Source organism: Anas platyrhynchos, chromosome 6, assembly GCF_047663525.1.
Source record: "Anas platyrhynchos isolate ZD024472 breed Pekin duck chromosome 6, IASCAAS_PekinDuck_T2T, whole genome shotgun sequence".
Lineage (NCBI taxonomy): Eukaryota > Metazoa > Chordata > Aves > Anseriformes > Anatidae > Anas > Anas platyrhynchos.
The window spans coordinates 15,269,209-15,281,941 of NC_092592.1; the positions used below are offsets into that span (position 1 = coordinate 15,269,209).

Sequence of the window (12,733 nt, forward strand, 5' to 3'; positions counted from 1 at the left end):
CTTCCTGTTACGGAAAACTCTTGATTAAAATTGATCTTTTATACAAATAAAATAGTTCTCTTTGCATTGCACTGTTAGAATATGTTCCTAATTTCATGTACACTTTAAAACTATGTAAAATCCCATTATTTAGTGCCAAACTTCTACCTCAAATGATCATCTCGTGGCTGTCCTTAGTTTTGTCAAAAAATGTTATGGTTCTGTATCAGTGAGGTCTTCTCACATTTTAAAGTTCTCCCTAAAGTATCTTCTGTAGTCTATTTATTTTAGTTTTTCTCTACCACTGTCTTCAGGTTTTTTTATTATGCATGAAATGATGTACAGAGCAGTGTTAGAGCATACAAATCCAGCGAGCAGTCTACAGGTTGAGTTCTGTTCCTGGTTCTGATGCCAATTTCCTCTTACCTCTGAAAAGTCAGCATATTGTTCTATATGTTATTTGTTCTATTGCAATTGTAGATAATGATACTTAATCACTTCTGTAAAGTGCCAAGAAATAATCTAGTTAAAGCACTAAAAATAAGCGTCAAGTGTTTAAAAAAAATTCATTACTAAAGAAGGCATTGTTTAATAATAGGAAACACTTCCAGAACTACTTGATTTTGAGCAGGAGATGATCATGCAGAGTAAATGCAAGGTCAGGCCCAAACTGTATTTCCAATTAAATATACATATTTTTTCTGTATATAGTATCAATGTGACCATTACGTGTCACATTTTTCCATGTATAAGCTGCCTTTAATCACAAACAGCATTGCATTAAGAGATATAGAGAGCAAACCAGTCAAGACCAACAAATTTAGCTGCTGTTCAGAATGATTGTCTAAACCATAAAGGGATTCAGAAGGTTAACAAGATATGTTCAATACAGTCTTATTGCTTCAAATCATTTTCCTCCCTCCTAATTCAATACAAGAGTGAATGACTGTTTCTTTTCTTTGGATACGTAGCAAAAATTGAGGAGAAGGATATTTTGACAAAAGGAAAGCAAACATCCTTCTCCAAAAAAAAAAAGGGGGGGGGGAGACTGGGACTTGGATATCCAAGCAAAATAGAAAGATTTTGACCATCTTTCCAGAGAGACTTACTAAAATGTATGCACCTCAGCACATTAATTTGGGAAAAGACTGTGCTGAGTCACTGCCCTCTGTGCTGACACTTGTTTTGAGAAGTGTGGGTGTTCCCAAAACTCTGTCTTATTCCCACAACCAGCCAACTTTCTCTGTTATGAAGAGGTGATGAAATAAAGTTTCTGTTAGCCTTAGAAAAGGATATTCATTTATATATACATACACATATATATGTGTATGTATGTATGTATATATATATATATATATACACACACATACATTGCACACATACACAGATACATACTGTTTACATATATATATATATATATATATATGTAAACAGTATGTATCTGTGTTTGAAGACCTGGAAGAAAGGGGGAGCAGAGGATCAGTAGATCCTTCCTAAATGGCTCTTGAGCAAGAGATTTGAAGACAAAGGTTTTTTACATAGCAAGGAAAGAAGGAACACATCTTTACTGTGGGTGCACACTGGAAACACTGAGCTTCCTATATGTATTCCAGAAGTCCATAAATGTATTTTTCACCGATGTACTGCTGGTAGAGAAATTCCAACACTGTTTTGAATTGTGGGGTATTTTACGTATTCACATTTTAAATCATTGCCTTGTGGTGGGAAAGAGCTTTCCCTACTTCAGGATAATTTGGAAAAATGAAAAACAGTAATCCTATCCAACACCATGTAGAAACTCCAGAAATTCAAAAAGTAAAAACAATGATTTTCAGACAAAACCAAAGGCAGTGACCGATTACTGCCAAAAACATAGCAAGGTAGAAGCCTAAGGACTGTATTTTCTTTCATTATCAGAAAGTCAAAGTTCAGAGGAACCTACAAAGGTAAGACATTTACAAATATTTAGATTTGCACACCCAGCCCTGAAGCAGTTTGTTATGACAAAAAAAGTGCTTCATTTAGAATGCAGTTAGGTTGCCTCTATTTGATAGGCACAGCCACAGCACCAGCTGTTTCAGCTGACTGCCCTTGAATTTAATATTTATAGTTTTAGTGTGAGAAAGCAATTCTGAGACTCCAGCACACAGCTATCATAATGACAGACAAATTATTGGAAAAAAAAAAGTATTTTAGCAACTGTGTGTACTTAAAGAATATCCTTGATCTTAATGCATCTGGGGCTTTTCTATTTATTACTTGCCGTTTATTTCCAAAGAAATGTCCTCTGCCAGGAAAAGCTGAAATAACGGTACTTCTGCACCTCTGAGCTCCTAAAACATGCTCATTTCTCTGTCTGTAAATATACTGGTTTTGGGCACTATCCCAGGCTCTGAATTGCATTAAATTACATATAAAATTATCCAACTCAGGCATTAAAAAGGCATACATAACATCTTGAAAGCTTGTCTTGCTTGCCTGCTACTGTTATCTAATAAGACAGTATTTCTTTCAGGCTCCTGTCACAAATATTTCCACTTTTGGAATGGCAACTAATTCCAGTTATTACCAACAACAACCAAAAAAAAAAAAATCAGATGATCAGAGAAATTACTTTCATTCACTTCAATCATTTCTGCCACTCTACAGAATGTTTTTATGCACTCTAATGAAATAATGTGATAAAAGTCAATTAGAATACACAATCACATTCTTTCATGTGCAAAATTCAAAAGGTGCATATTTATTAATTCATTTTTATAGAACAACTTCTGTTCTAGCCCATGATATACTAATAGTTCCTCAAAAACTATTAAAAATTTAAACATGGAGTAAAGGATGCCAGAGCCAGGAGATTTACTCAAAAAAAAAAAAAAAATCAGATGCTTACATATTTATTCATTCATTAGATACTGAATGCTATGTAAGTGGATCAAAAAATGATCATCTCATAGAAGACTGAACTTACTCAAGTACAGTACATTTGATATATTCAGGGTGATTTGTGACCTTGCAGGTATGTGTGTGTGAAATGCAAATAAATGTGTTGAAGAAAAACCTGTAAATGTATTTCAGTTCTTCTTCTGTAAATGCTGTTCATGTGAGTCTCTGCCAGTATCTTCAAATAGATAGGGTGTTGGATCACTTTGATAGTTACTTGTCAAATAAGTCCAGATGCATTTCTGAAAGTGATCCTTCTTAAGCACATGTATTTTGAATTGAAATTTGTTTCTTTTTACTTAGTAAATAGTGAAATAGTTTAAACAGACATGGTTTCGATTTCAATGTGCTACAGTTTGGAAATATGGCATTAACCTGCCTAAAACCAGTATTTTTTTCAGCAAATATTTTCAATGAAGAACACTACCTGCAAATTAACAGAGGGAGCAGAACGAGAATTACTGAGAAAACCTTATGTTGCCATCACTGAGAGCCAACAGGCATTAACCTGACTGGCTTCAAAAATAACAAGTCTCCATAATTGTAACATTCTTTCATGATTCATCTGCAGGTATGACAATGCATATATGGTAAATATGTGGAACTTGTAAAAGTATCTGGGCTTAAGAAAGTAGAGCTTGATGAACAGCAATCAGCTGCAACACAAAAAAAAAACAATCCTAAAACATTTCCATACTTGTACAGTCCTGGGGGCACACAGCTGGATCTTTGCTCTCAACCACATCACAGGTGCCATCTGGACAAGTCTTGATACTTGGGGTGCATGTGGAATAGTTTGTGGTGATTCCTATTAACAGAAAAACAGAGTTATACAAATACCATGAGGCTTTGAAGGAAAACTTACTGCATCTGCTCTGCGCATAGTGACACACCAAAATACAGGTCAACCTTACGTTTATTTTAAACATCTGTGAATAATTATAAATACTTTCCCATCTTCTAAAGTAACAGGACAGACAACAGATAAAAGCAACTGGAAGGAATAATTTTCATTGTGTTTTCTGATTTGTGTCTTTGATAGCCCTTTGGGTAGGTCAGTTACAGTGAGAATGACTTGAAAAAGAGGTAGGAGACCATTTTGTGACTGACGAATAGCTTTTATGGCTAAGGACATCCCTACACAATTTTACATGTATTTGACTACAGAGGTTGTCAAAGAGAATTTGAAATGCTCAATGCAGTTTGATGGGACAAAGCATAAACACAGAAGAAGCATTGTTATGGAATAACCAAAAGTACTGCCACCTATCAGATCTGTGTCCAGCTAGAATAAATCAGTTTATAGAATTCCACAGATCAGTTACAACTAAACACAAACATGATTTCAGACAACAGAAATGTACCTTTCCCACTCCCCTGTCTCCACTGGCATCTTCCTGTTAGGACTCCCAGGCCACCACACTCTTCACATTCAGCATAGCGCTTACTCACAGCACAAGACTCTGGGCAGTCCTCTTCTTTTTTTAAAACTGTTGGGAAGAATGTTTGCCATCAGTTCAGTAAAAGGAACATGAATACACAACAAGTTAGCTCAAACCAGAAGGAAAATTCCTTTCTTTGGTGTAGGAAGAAAGGAGGTCACAGAAGAGAGAAGACGGAGCGAAGACTGACTGACCCAACTATCAATTTAAGTAACATTTAAGAAGTCTATAGACGTTTCTCTTCTGTGAAAGTAAATATTAAGAACATGATGGCATAGTCATCTTGATGGCACACTGTCAATGCCTAGAACTGTAGAAATACGCTAATGTATTTCTGAAAACACAGCAATAGGGACCTTAGGTCACAGTTTCATACAAAACTTTTAATTAAGCAAAAATATTTTGTACTTGGGCTAATGCAGTAGTAGCCCAAGAGCACATGCTAGGAATGTGTGATTTCAGACAGCACAAGGCTCTCACAAAAAGTGAAGTTCAGGGTTTTGTTTATTCTTCATCAACCCATTCCCTCCTGACATAGAAGCTATGATACAAAAGAAGGAAACTGAGGAAATTATGAGGTAGAATTTTCAGGTTCTGCACAAAGTGAGATAATGGTTTGGAGAGAAATGGTTATGTTTCCTGTGTAACCCTCCTCTGCTGTGGCTGTTAAAGAATATTTCTAACACTCTGCCCTTACGGCCTTTTCAGTAAAGTGAGACCAATACAATTGTATTATTTATATTGAGCAAAATGTAAAGCCAAAATAAATAAATAAAAATGGGAGAGGAAAGTTGCAAGAAAGATGATTAAATACACCTAGGTCAAAGAACTATGGTTTCATACACGTGTGTGCGTGTGTGTGTGTATAAGCATTAGAAATTACACATAGTGCACCACTTTATCTGCATGAATTCCTCAAATAAACATCTGTCACAGTTGGGTTTGAATCAAAACTAATAAAAACACAAACTGCAATCTGTATCTTGTAGCTCAGGCTCATGCTCATTGTTAATGCCATCAGTTTATGGATCACCGAACTAACTCATGACCTAATACCAGTAACACATGTAAAAAAGGAGATTGTTCTAATTGACTCAGGTACTTACGAGATCCTTCCAATACAATAGTGAGAAGTGTTTTGGTATGTTTCCTGCTCTGCTTGTCTGTAGCTTGAATAGTGTATTGTATTTCTTTGCATTCGGGTCTGCGTAGTACAGAGGAATCATTCACATAAAGGCTTCCATATTTGTCTTCTCGCCCTTGAAGTATGCTGACAGGGTAGCAGCTTACGTTGGGGGACAGTAACTTGTAGGTGATGTTCACACCACGGAATTTCATGCAGTTTTCAATACAGATTTTTCCTATCTAGGCTCAAACAGCAACAAAGAAGTCACAAAGAACAGAAACAAAACTGTACATCAAAAACATTCTGTTCTTCCCCAAAATGTCTTAAAGAAAATGGAGAATAGTTTACCTTCCACAGCTTAGCGTTTACACATGATTTGACATTTTACCACCAAAACAGAACCTGAACCACAGAATTATCTAGGTTGGTAAAGACCTTCAGGATCAAACACAACCATCCACCAGACCTGCCAAGTCCAATCACTAAACCATATCCCTTTGTACCATGTTTATACACCTTTTAAATACCTACAGGGGTGGGGACTCCACCATTTCCCTGGACTGCCTGTTCCAATGCCTGACTGCCCTCTCCATGAAGAAACTCCTTATAATATCCAATCTAAAGCCTCCTCACAACTTGAGACCGTTCCCTCACGTCGTATCGCTTGTCACCCAGGCAAAGAGACTGACATTCACCTTGCCACAGCCTCCTTTCAGGTAGCTTTAGAGAGCAGTGAGGTCTCCCCTCAGACTAAACCCTCATTGCCTCCTCGAGCTCATTTTCTAGTCCCTTCACCAGCTTTGTTGCTCTTCTCTGCACATACTCAAGCAACTCAAATATTCTTGTAGGAAGGGATGCAAAACCTGAATACTTGAGGTGTGGTCTCACCAGTGCTGTGTACAAAGGGACAGTCACTTCCCTGATCCAGCTGGCCACACTGCTCCGGATGTAGATCAGGATGCCACCAGCCTTCTTGGTCACGTAGGCCCACTGCCAGCTCAGGTTCAGCTGGCTGGTGACCAGCACCCCTGGGTACTTTTTGTGCTGGGCACCTTCCCAGCCTTTCTTCCCTGAGCCTGTACTGCTGTGTGGGGTTGCTGTGAGCCAAGCACAACCCCCAGCACTAACCCTTGTTGTACATCATGCGATTGGAGTTGGCCTGTCCATCTGGCCTATCCAGATCCCTCGCAGAGCCTTCCTGCCCTTAAGCAGAGCAACATTCCTACTTAACTTGGTATTGTCTGCAAACTTGCTGAGGGTGCACTGGATCCCCTCATCCAGATCACAGATAAAAATGTTAAATAAAACTGGCCCTAGGACCGAGCCCTGGGGAATGACACTGGTGCCCAGCCACCAGTGGACTGAACCCCATCCCCTATGACCCTGAGCATGGCCACTCAGCCGGTTCTTCACCCAGCCAGCTGTACCCCAGTCCATGCCTTGGGCAGCCAGCTTCTCCAGGAGACTACTGTGGAAAACAGCATCAAATGCTTTACTAAAATCCAGGTACACAACATCCACAGCCTCAGCTACTAAGCAGGTCCTTCAAATGTCATTTATCCTCAGTAAAAACAAGAGGCTAAGGATTACCATTGTCTTCTGATTAACAGTGGAAACAGTAGAAAATTTGGCCCAGGGACTCGGCAATATTTGGTGCCTACTGCTGGTGGTAGGTCACATCCAGTGAGAACATAACCCTGTGATTTGGGAAAGTCTAGGTTCAGTCTCTGCTCTGTCCCAGGCCGATCTGTGAGAAAAACTTTGGATTTGCTTGAGAAAGCAAATGGCTCAGTGTGAACAAAGCCGAGATTCTTTTCAAATAAGACAGAAATAGAAATTGCTAATGCATAACTTTTGTAATAGCTACAGTCAAAACTTTCTGGCCAGCAGAGCTTTCTGAAAGCCTTAAAAGGAGAAAGGAACTCATTGTTTCCCATTTGCAATTTTTTAAACATTTTCATCTAAAAATGAAAATATGTGGATTTGCCATATATGAACTCCTGCCTGCCAGAATATCTATGCTAGAGCACTCTTCAGTCTGAAACAATCTATCTAAGCAGCACAGGAATGTAAAGCCCTGTCTCTTGTCCAGCTCCTACAGGAACTGATCCAAAACTTTGTTTTTTCCATTTACTGGAGTGGGATTCGGATCAGATCCAGACAAACTGGCTTTCCTTGCAGAGAAAACCACAATGTGAAGGGTGGGGTATTATTTAAGGAGATGTGGTGATGGATTCTTTTCAGAGGCTTCAGTTAAGATGTGTTTGAGCATTTTTATTCAAGATTGTAAAAAGAAAAAAAAAAGTTTTTTGTTTGTTAGTGGGTTTTTTGTTTGTTTGTTTTTTTTACTAAGCCCTCTTCCTATGAGCCTGGACTATTTAGTCTGAGAGGAAGCTCTTGCAGTCCTAGAAGGACTGTCATGGGATAATCCTACTTCATCCAACATTTCCCTTCACATGCTAACTGTTCACTTGGCTCCATTTGTTTTGTTGTGTTTTTCAGTTTTTGGCACTTTTATTTTTCTTTGGTGTACAGGTAGCATACAAAGACTACTAATGCAAGTAAAAGCTAGGCCATCACTGGTAGTTAGCTTCCATGCTGTCTTCTCCTGACAGCACACTGGGACTGGCAAGACAAAAAAGAAGTGAAGACAAGACTGCAACTCTTCATGAATTCTGTCTACACAGGTTCCATCCAGTACCACGTCATTTTAGGTTTGGTGTTGCATTGCAATTGGCAGTATTTTGCAACTGTTCCCAGTGATGTTGCTTTGATGCAGTAGAACAGTTACATCCCATGACATTAACCTTTATATAGACCAAATAAAAATTGACCTTTCTTGCTGTCTACTCTGCCATAACTGCTTTGTCCAGGCACCCTTTTGCCAACAAAGTTTCCCACAAATGGGATGGACGCAACATAAATTTAGAGTTCCTGAAGAACAGATTTTCCTTATAGTAGAGCGGGGCCCAGTTTTGCTTTCTTTTTATCACTTAAGGGGAAGCTAAAAATGCCCCTCTCAAACATTTTCTGCAGGAAAGAACAGCCTTTCCCATTTTTGACTGGTTTTTGATGCAGTTTTTAAGACACACAACAGTTAACACAAAAATATCATTACCAGCAATAGGAATGGAAAAATCCATCTTTTGAACTTCAAAGTTTAATAAAGTCTGGATAATGATAATGTTCCTCTTCACTGAATTCCAGGGACATTTAGACATATAAGCTCTTTAAAAAATCTCAGCTTATATTATTCATCATTTATCTCAGTAAATGTCAATAGGGCTTTAAGTCCTTTGATAAGTTAAATGCCACTGGGCAAGCCTGTACCATCAGGCCATGCTTCTGTTATTCAATTCATTTAGCTGCTCAAATAGACAAATGGCATCAGCCCAGCAGTTAATCATTTCTTCACGCTCTTGTGTTTTCCTTAGGGCAAGAGACAGTTCAGCCTTCATATTGATTTGGCTCAGTACTTTTCCTCACTGCTTTGGCACATCACGGCTAATTATGCAGACAACTTTAATAATGTGAAGTGCTGGGAACTAAAATGCTTACATCGACTTGTACTCCAAACCTGACCACACTGTAAATTCAAATGCAGTCTCAAAACTAAGTGGATGATCCTAACTGATCAAGAAAACCATCTTCAGAGCCAGAATAAGTTTTCCATTTTGCTGGTCGAGAATCAGAACAAAAATCTCTGTGAATTTGCATGTAGGCAGTACATTGATCTCCCACAGACTTGGGAGTTCTTCATGGAACAATCTGTTTTTCCCAGCTACTACTGCCACCCAGTGAAATCGCACGGCTACTGTAAAGTGTCATTGTTTCCAGAAACCCTAAAAATCCATGTCAAATGTTTGACTGTCCTGACAACACACCAGAAAGGTATCTTTAAAACGTTAACATGGTTTTGTTCTACGGTTATGAAACTGAAAAATAATATATATTAAGTCTTGAAAAAAACACATTCAGTCAATTTAGGGCATGCACAGATAAAAAATGGTTTAACCAAATTTAATTTTGACAACAGAGAATTCATTCATTAATTCATAACGTTTTTGTATGTATGTACATATTTGTAATGTCTTCTTGTATATATATACACGCACACACACACAAAAAAGGAATTATTTCATATATATTTATGCATACCCAATAGTCAACTGTCCCCCTTTTTGCAATTACAGTCATGTTGTGACATGCATGCAATTGGTAGTCATTATTAAATGATAAAAACTAGGCTGTAAGTATCCTAAGCACCTCATGTTATTTCTTTTTGGAGGAAAACCACTGCTCTCACCTTATTTCCTTGCACCTGTTTTCTACATCAGTGAGAATAAATCTTTCACAATCTAGTGCTACAAACAAGCAACTAAACCCTCCTAACATCACAGTTGTTGTGATCTGTGCAAAAAGCACAGTATGTGTTCTGAAATTTTTAAAAGGCTGCAAATTTAGAAGTTGCAGCAACAAGGAATCACAGTGTCATAAAGCAGTTGTTTTCATAAGGAGCCCACTATGTGATCACTCAGAGGCTTTCTCATATTTAGACTATTCATTGTAGACTGTGGGTAAAATCTCTCTTGAATAAGCAGCATTTTTATTGGTCACGTAAGGCCTATTCTGTACTCTCAAAAGCTACCAAACCATAGTGCATTTCATCAGATTAAATATAAAAACATGATTTATACACAACTTTCCTTTTTCCTTCTTTTTACAACTAGCCAGAGGCTTCAGGATGAGTAAAAGTGAGTCCTTCCATAGGAGACTTCTAATGAATTGGTTTTCTCTGCAATTAGGATAATCCTTCTCTCTGTTGCAAATACAGCAGTGGTATTACAGCTTTATTTAGTAGTAAGATATACTTCTCAAGAGCTCCCTCAAAACAGCTCATCATTGATGTTTTTAATATTCACTTTCATAAAATTAATTATATTGAACTAGTTCCTTATTAATGTACATGTTCCACAGGAATTACATTGCAATTTTCACCTGATTAATGTCAACCTGTTAGAAGGTGTTTCTGGAAGGCATTATTAATGGCAGTGGTAGTGATTAAACTAAAATGAGGGTTAAATTAGGAAGCACATTAATTACTAACTAGCCATTATCTAGAGAAAAGCCATTAAAAATGCTAGAATATAGCTATTGAGCTGGGACTCAATAGCTAGGACAAAGCACTTTTTTGCTGTTGACATTTTCCCACTTATTTATGCCTAAGACACTAATGGCTGCCAGTACCTCTGATGATAATACAAGTCTCTATTTCTGTCAATTAATATTTTCACATACGTCCTCTATTCTGCTATTATATGGTGAGAGCTAGTGTCCAGTCTACTCGATATCCACTGTGGCCACATCCAGCAAATTATCTTGTCATCACATAAAACAGCTACAAACAATGCTTTAACCATATGCCCATCGCAGAAGACATTTGCATGTCAATTCTTGAAGAGTTCCTGAAAGCTATGCGCATTGCAAAAAAATGTAGAGAACAGCTCAGCTGTTCCACAAAAGCAAGCAGAAATAACCATGTAATTGCAGAAAATAAACAATTAGGAATGAAATAGTAGCAACAACTATGCCAGTATGTAGCTAAATCAGTAGGGAGAAGCCAGAAACAGTTTTAGAATTTCACATTTCTTAATCTAATATGTAATTTCAGAGTGTACCATGAAACACAGATAGTTAAACTTTACCTGCATACAAATGGGAGTTGGAATCAAGAAATAGAGCCTAGATTTCCTGCATCTCACCTACTAGTGATCTATCTACTATCTCTGACTCTAACAGAGTGAAAGTATAATTAAAGCAGTTCTTACTTGTGCAAAGCGTTCAGCATTTCTGTTCACTGTGAACTGGTAAGTTGTGTTTGGAAACTGAATGCTGACAGGGAGGATGGAGACATTGAAATGAAGCATCACTGATCTTTCTGGGCCATGAAATTCTGTGTCGTTCACCAAAACATCCAGCCGGAAAGAACGATGCTCTGTGACTGAAATACTTTTATTCAGCACCAGTTCTACAAAAGATAAAAAAGATAAGATCAGTCTATTATAAACCAAAATCTGGGAATCTGAGAATGTATTTTTTGATACTGTACACCCCCCCCTCCCCCCCCCCGGTTATATATATCAAAGTTACTCATACTAGGAAATGAATGGAAATAAAACAATGATTAAAAAAAAAAAGAAAATAAAATGCAGTTCCGTGGATTTATGCTGTGCTATACAAGATGTTTGAAGAGGTACTGAAAAGGTGATCTTCCACACTAATGACCATGTTGAGAATCCAACCATGGCTTAATCAAAACCTCTCACCTATCTGTACAATGAACGTATAATCCCTATCCCAGAAATACACCATTTTTTCAGTACATGCTTAAAACCTCAGTGCTTTGCTTAATTTGAAATTTACCAGCTTTCTTTGGGTAAAATTTACAGAATACTTGAAAAAGTTAAATAGCAACTGTCAATCATTAACAAACAACTTCTTTATTTGAAGAAAGAGACCTTACTGTACTCGTGTTGAGTTCCCCTCACTTGGCTGCCGTTTGGGCTGAAATGGATTTCATCAAAAATATGCTCTACCCGAAATGTTTCATTTATCCATGGATCATCAGTAATGATGGTTCCTGTGTATTTCTTTCTGCTGCTTTCAAGAGGATAAATAGGTGTGGTGTCTGCATCACATACAGTTAGTGTTGCAAGGACAGTTCCCTAGAAGGAAATCATAAATGACATTGCTGACTGACCTTGAAAGCTTTCTTCCCTTGACATGTGCTTTGGAGATTAAAATACTGGTCATATAAAAATCTTTAACTTTCAGTTAGGCCCACTTTTATTCAAATTAATTTTAAATTCAGGATACCAATATTTCACACCTGTTTGGTTTTGTTTGTTTGTTTTTGTTTTTGTCCAGAAAATATGTAGAAACACTTTATTAAGCCAGGTTAGTGTTCACAGTCACTTTCAGGACCCAGGAGGGGATAGTTTATCTGGCCTTCATGTTATTGTCACAGCAATCTCCACCTCAGTTTGAAGTTTGACACTCGGATAAATTAGTGAGGAGCCAAAAGAAAACCTCAAACTGGACTGTCCCCAGTTGTGCAGCTAGAGTACTCAATCACTTTTAAAAAAATATATTTACATATACAATATGCAAATATATTTATATATTTACAGATTCATAACATATTATATGAAATAAATTTATAGTCATAATATATTTAACATGTATT

General features: G+C 37.5%; 1 protein-coding gene across 4 annotated transcripts in view; it reads right to left on the minus strand.

Moving 5' to 3' along the window:
* The window catches only part of RET (ret proto-oncogene), a 273,120-nt gene that overhangs the window by 23,399 nt on the left and 236,988 nt on the right, over positions 1-12,733 (minus strand). For all 4 annotated transcript variants that reach the window (XM_072039478.1, XM_038181498.2, XM_027460295.3 and 1 more), the window contains 5 exons: positions 12,011-12,212; positions 11,316-11,515; positions 5,468-5,726; positions 4,284-4,409; positions 3,617-3,727 (listed from right to left, as the gene is read on the minus strand). In XM_072039478.1, coding sequence (XP_071895579.1) covers positions 3,617-3,727; positions 4,284-4,409; positions 5,468-5,726; positions 11,316-11,515; positions 12,011-12,212 — 898 coding nt within the window. The remainder of the gene's footprint in view (positions 1-3,616; positions 3,728-4,283; positions 4,410-5,467; positions 5,727-11,315; positions 11,516-12,010; positions 12,213-12,733) is intronic.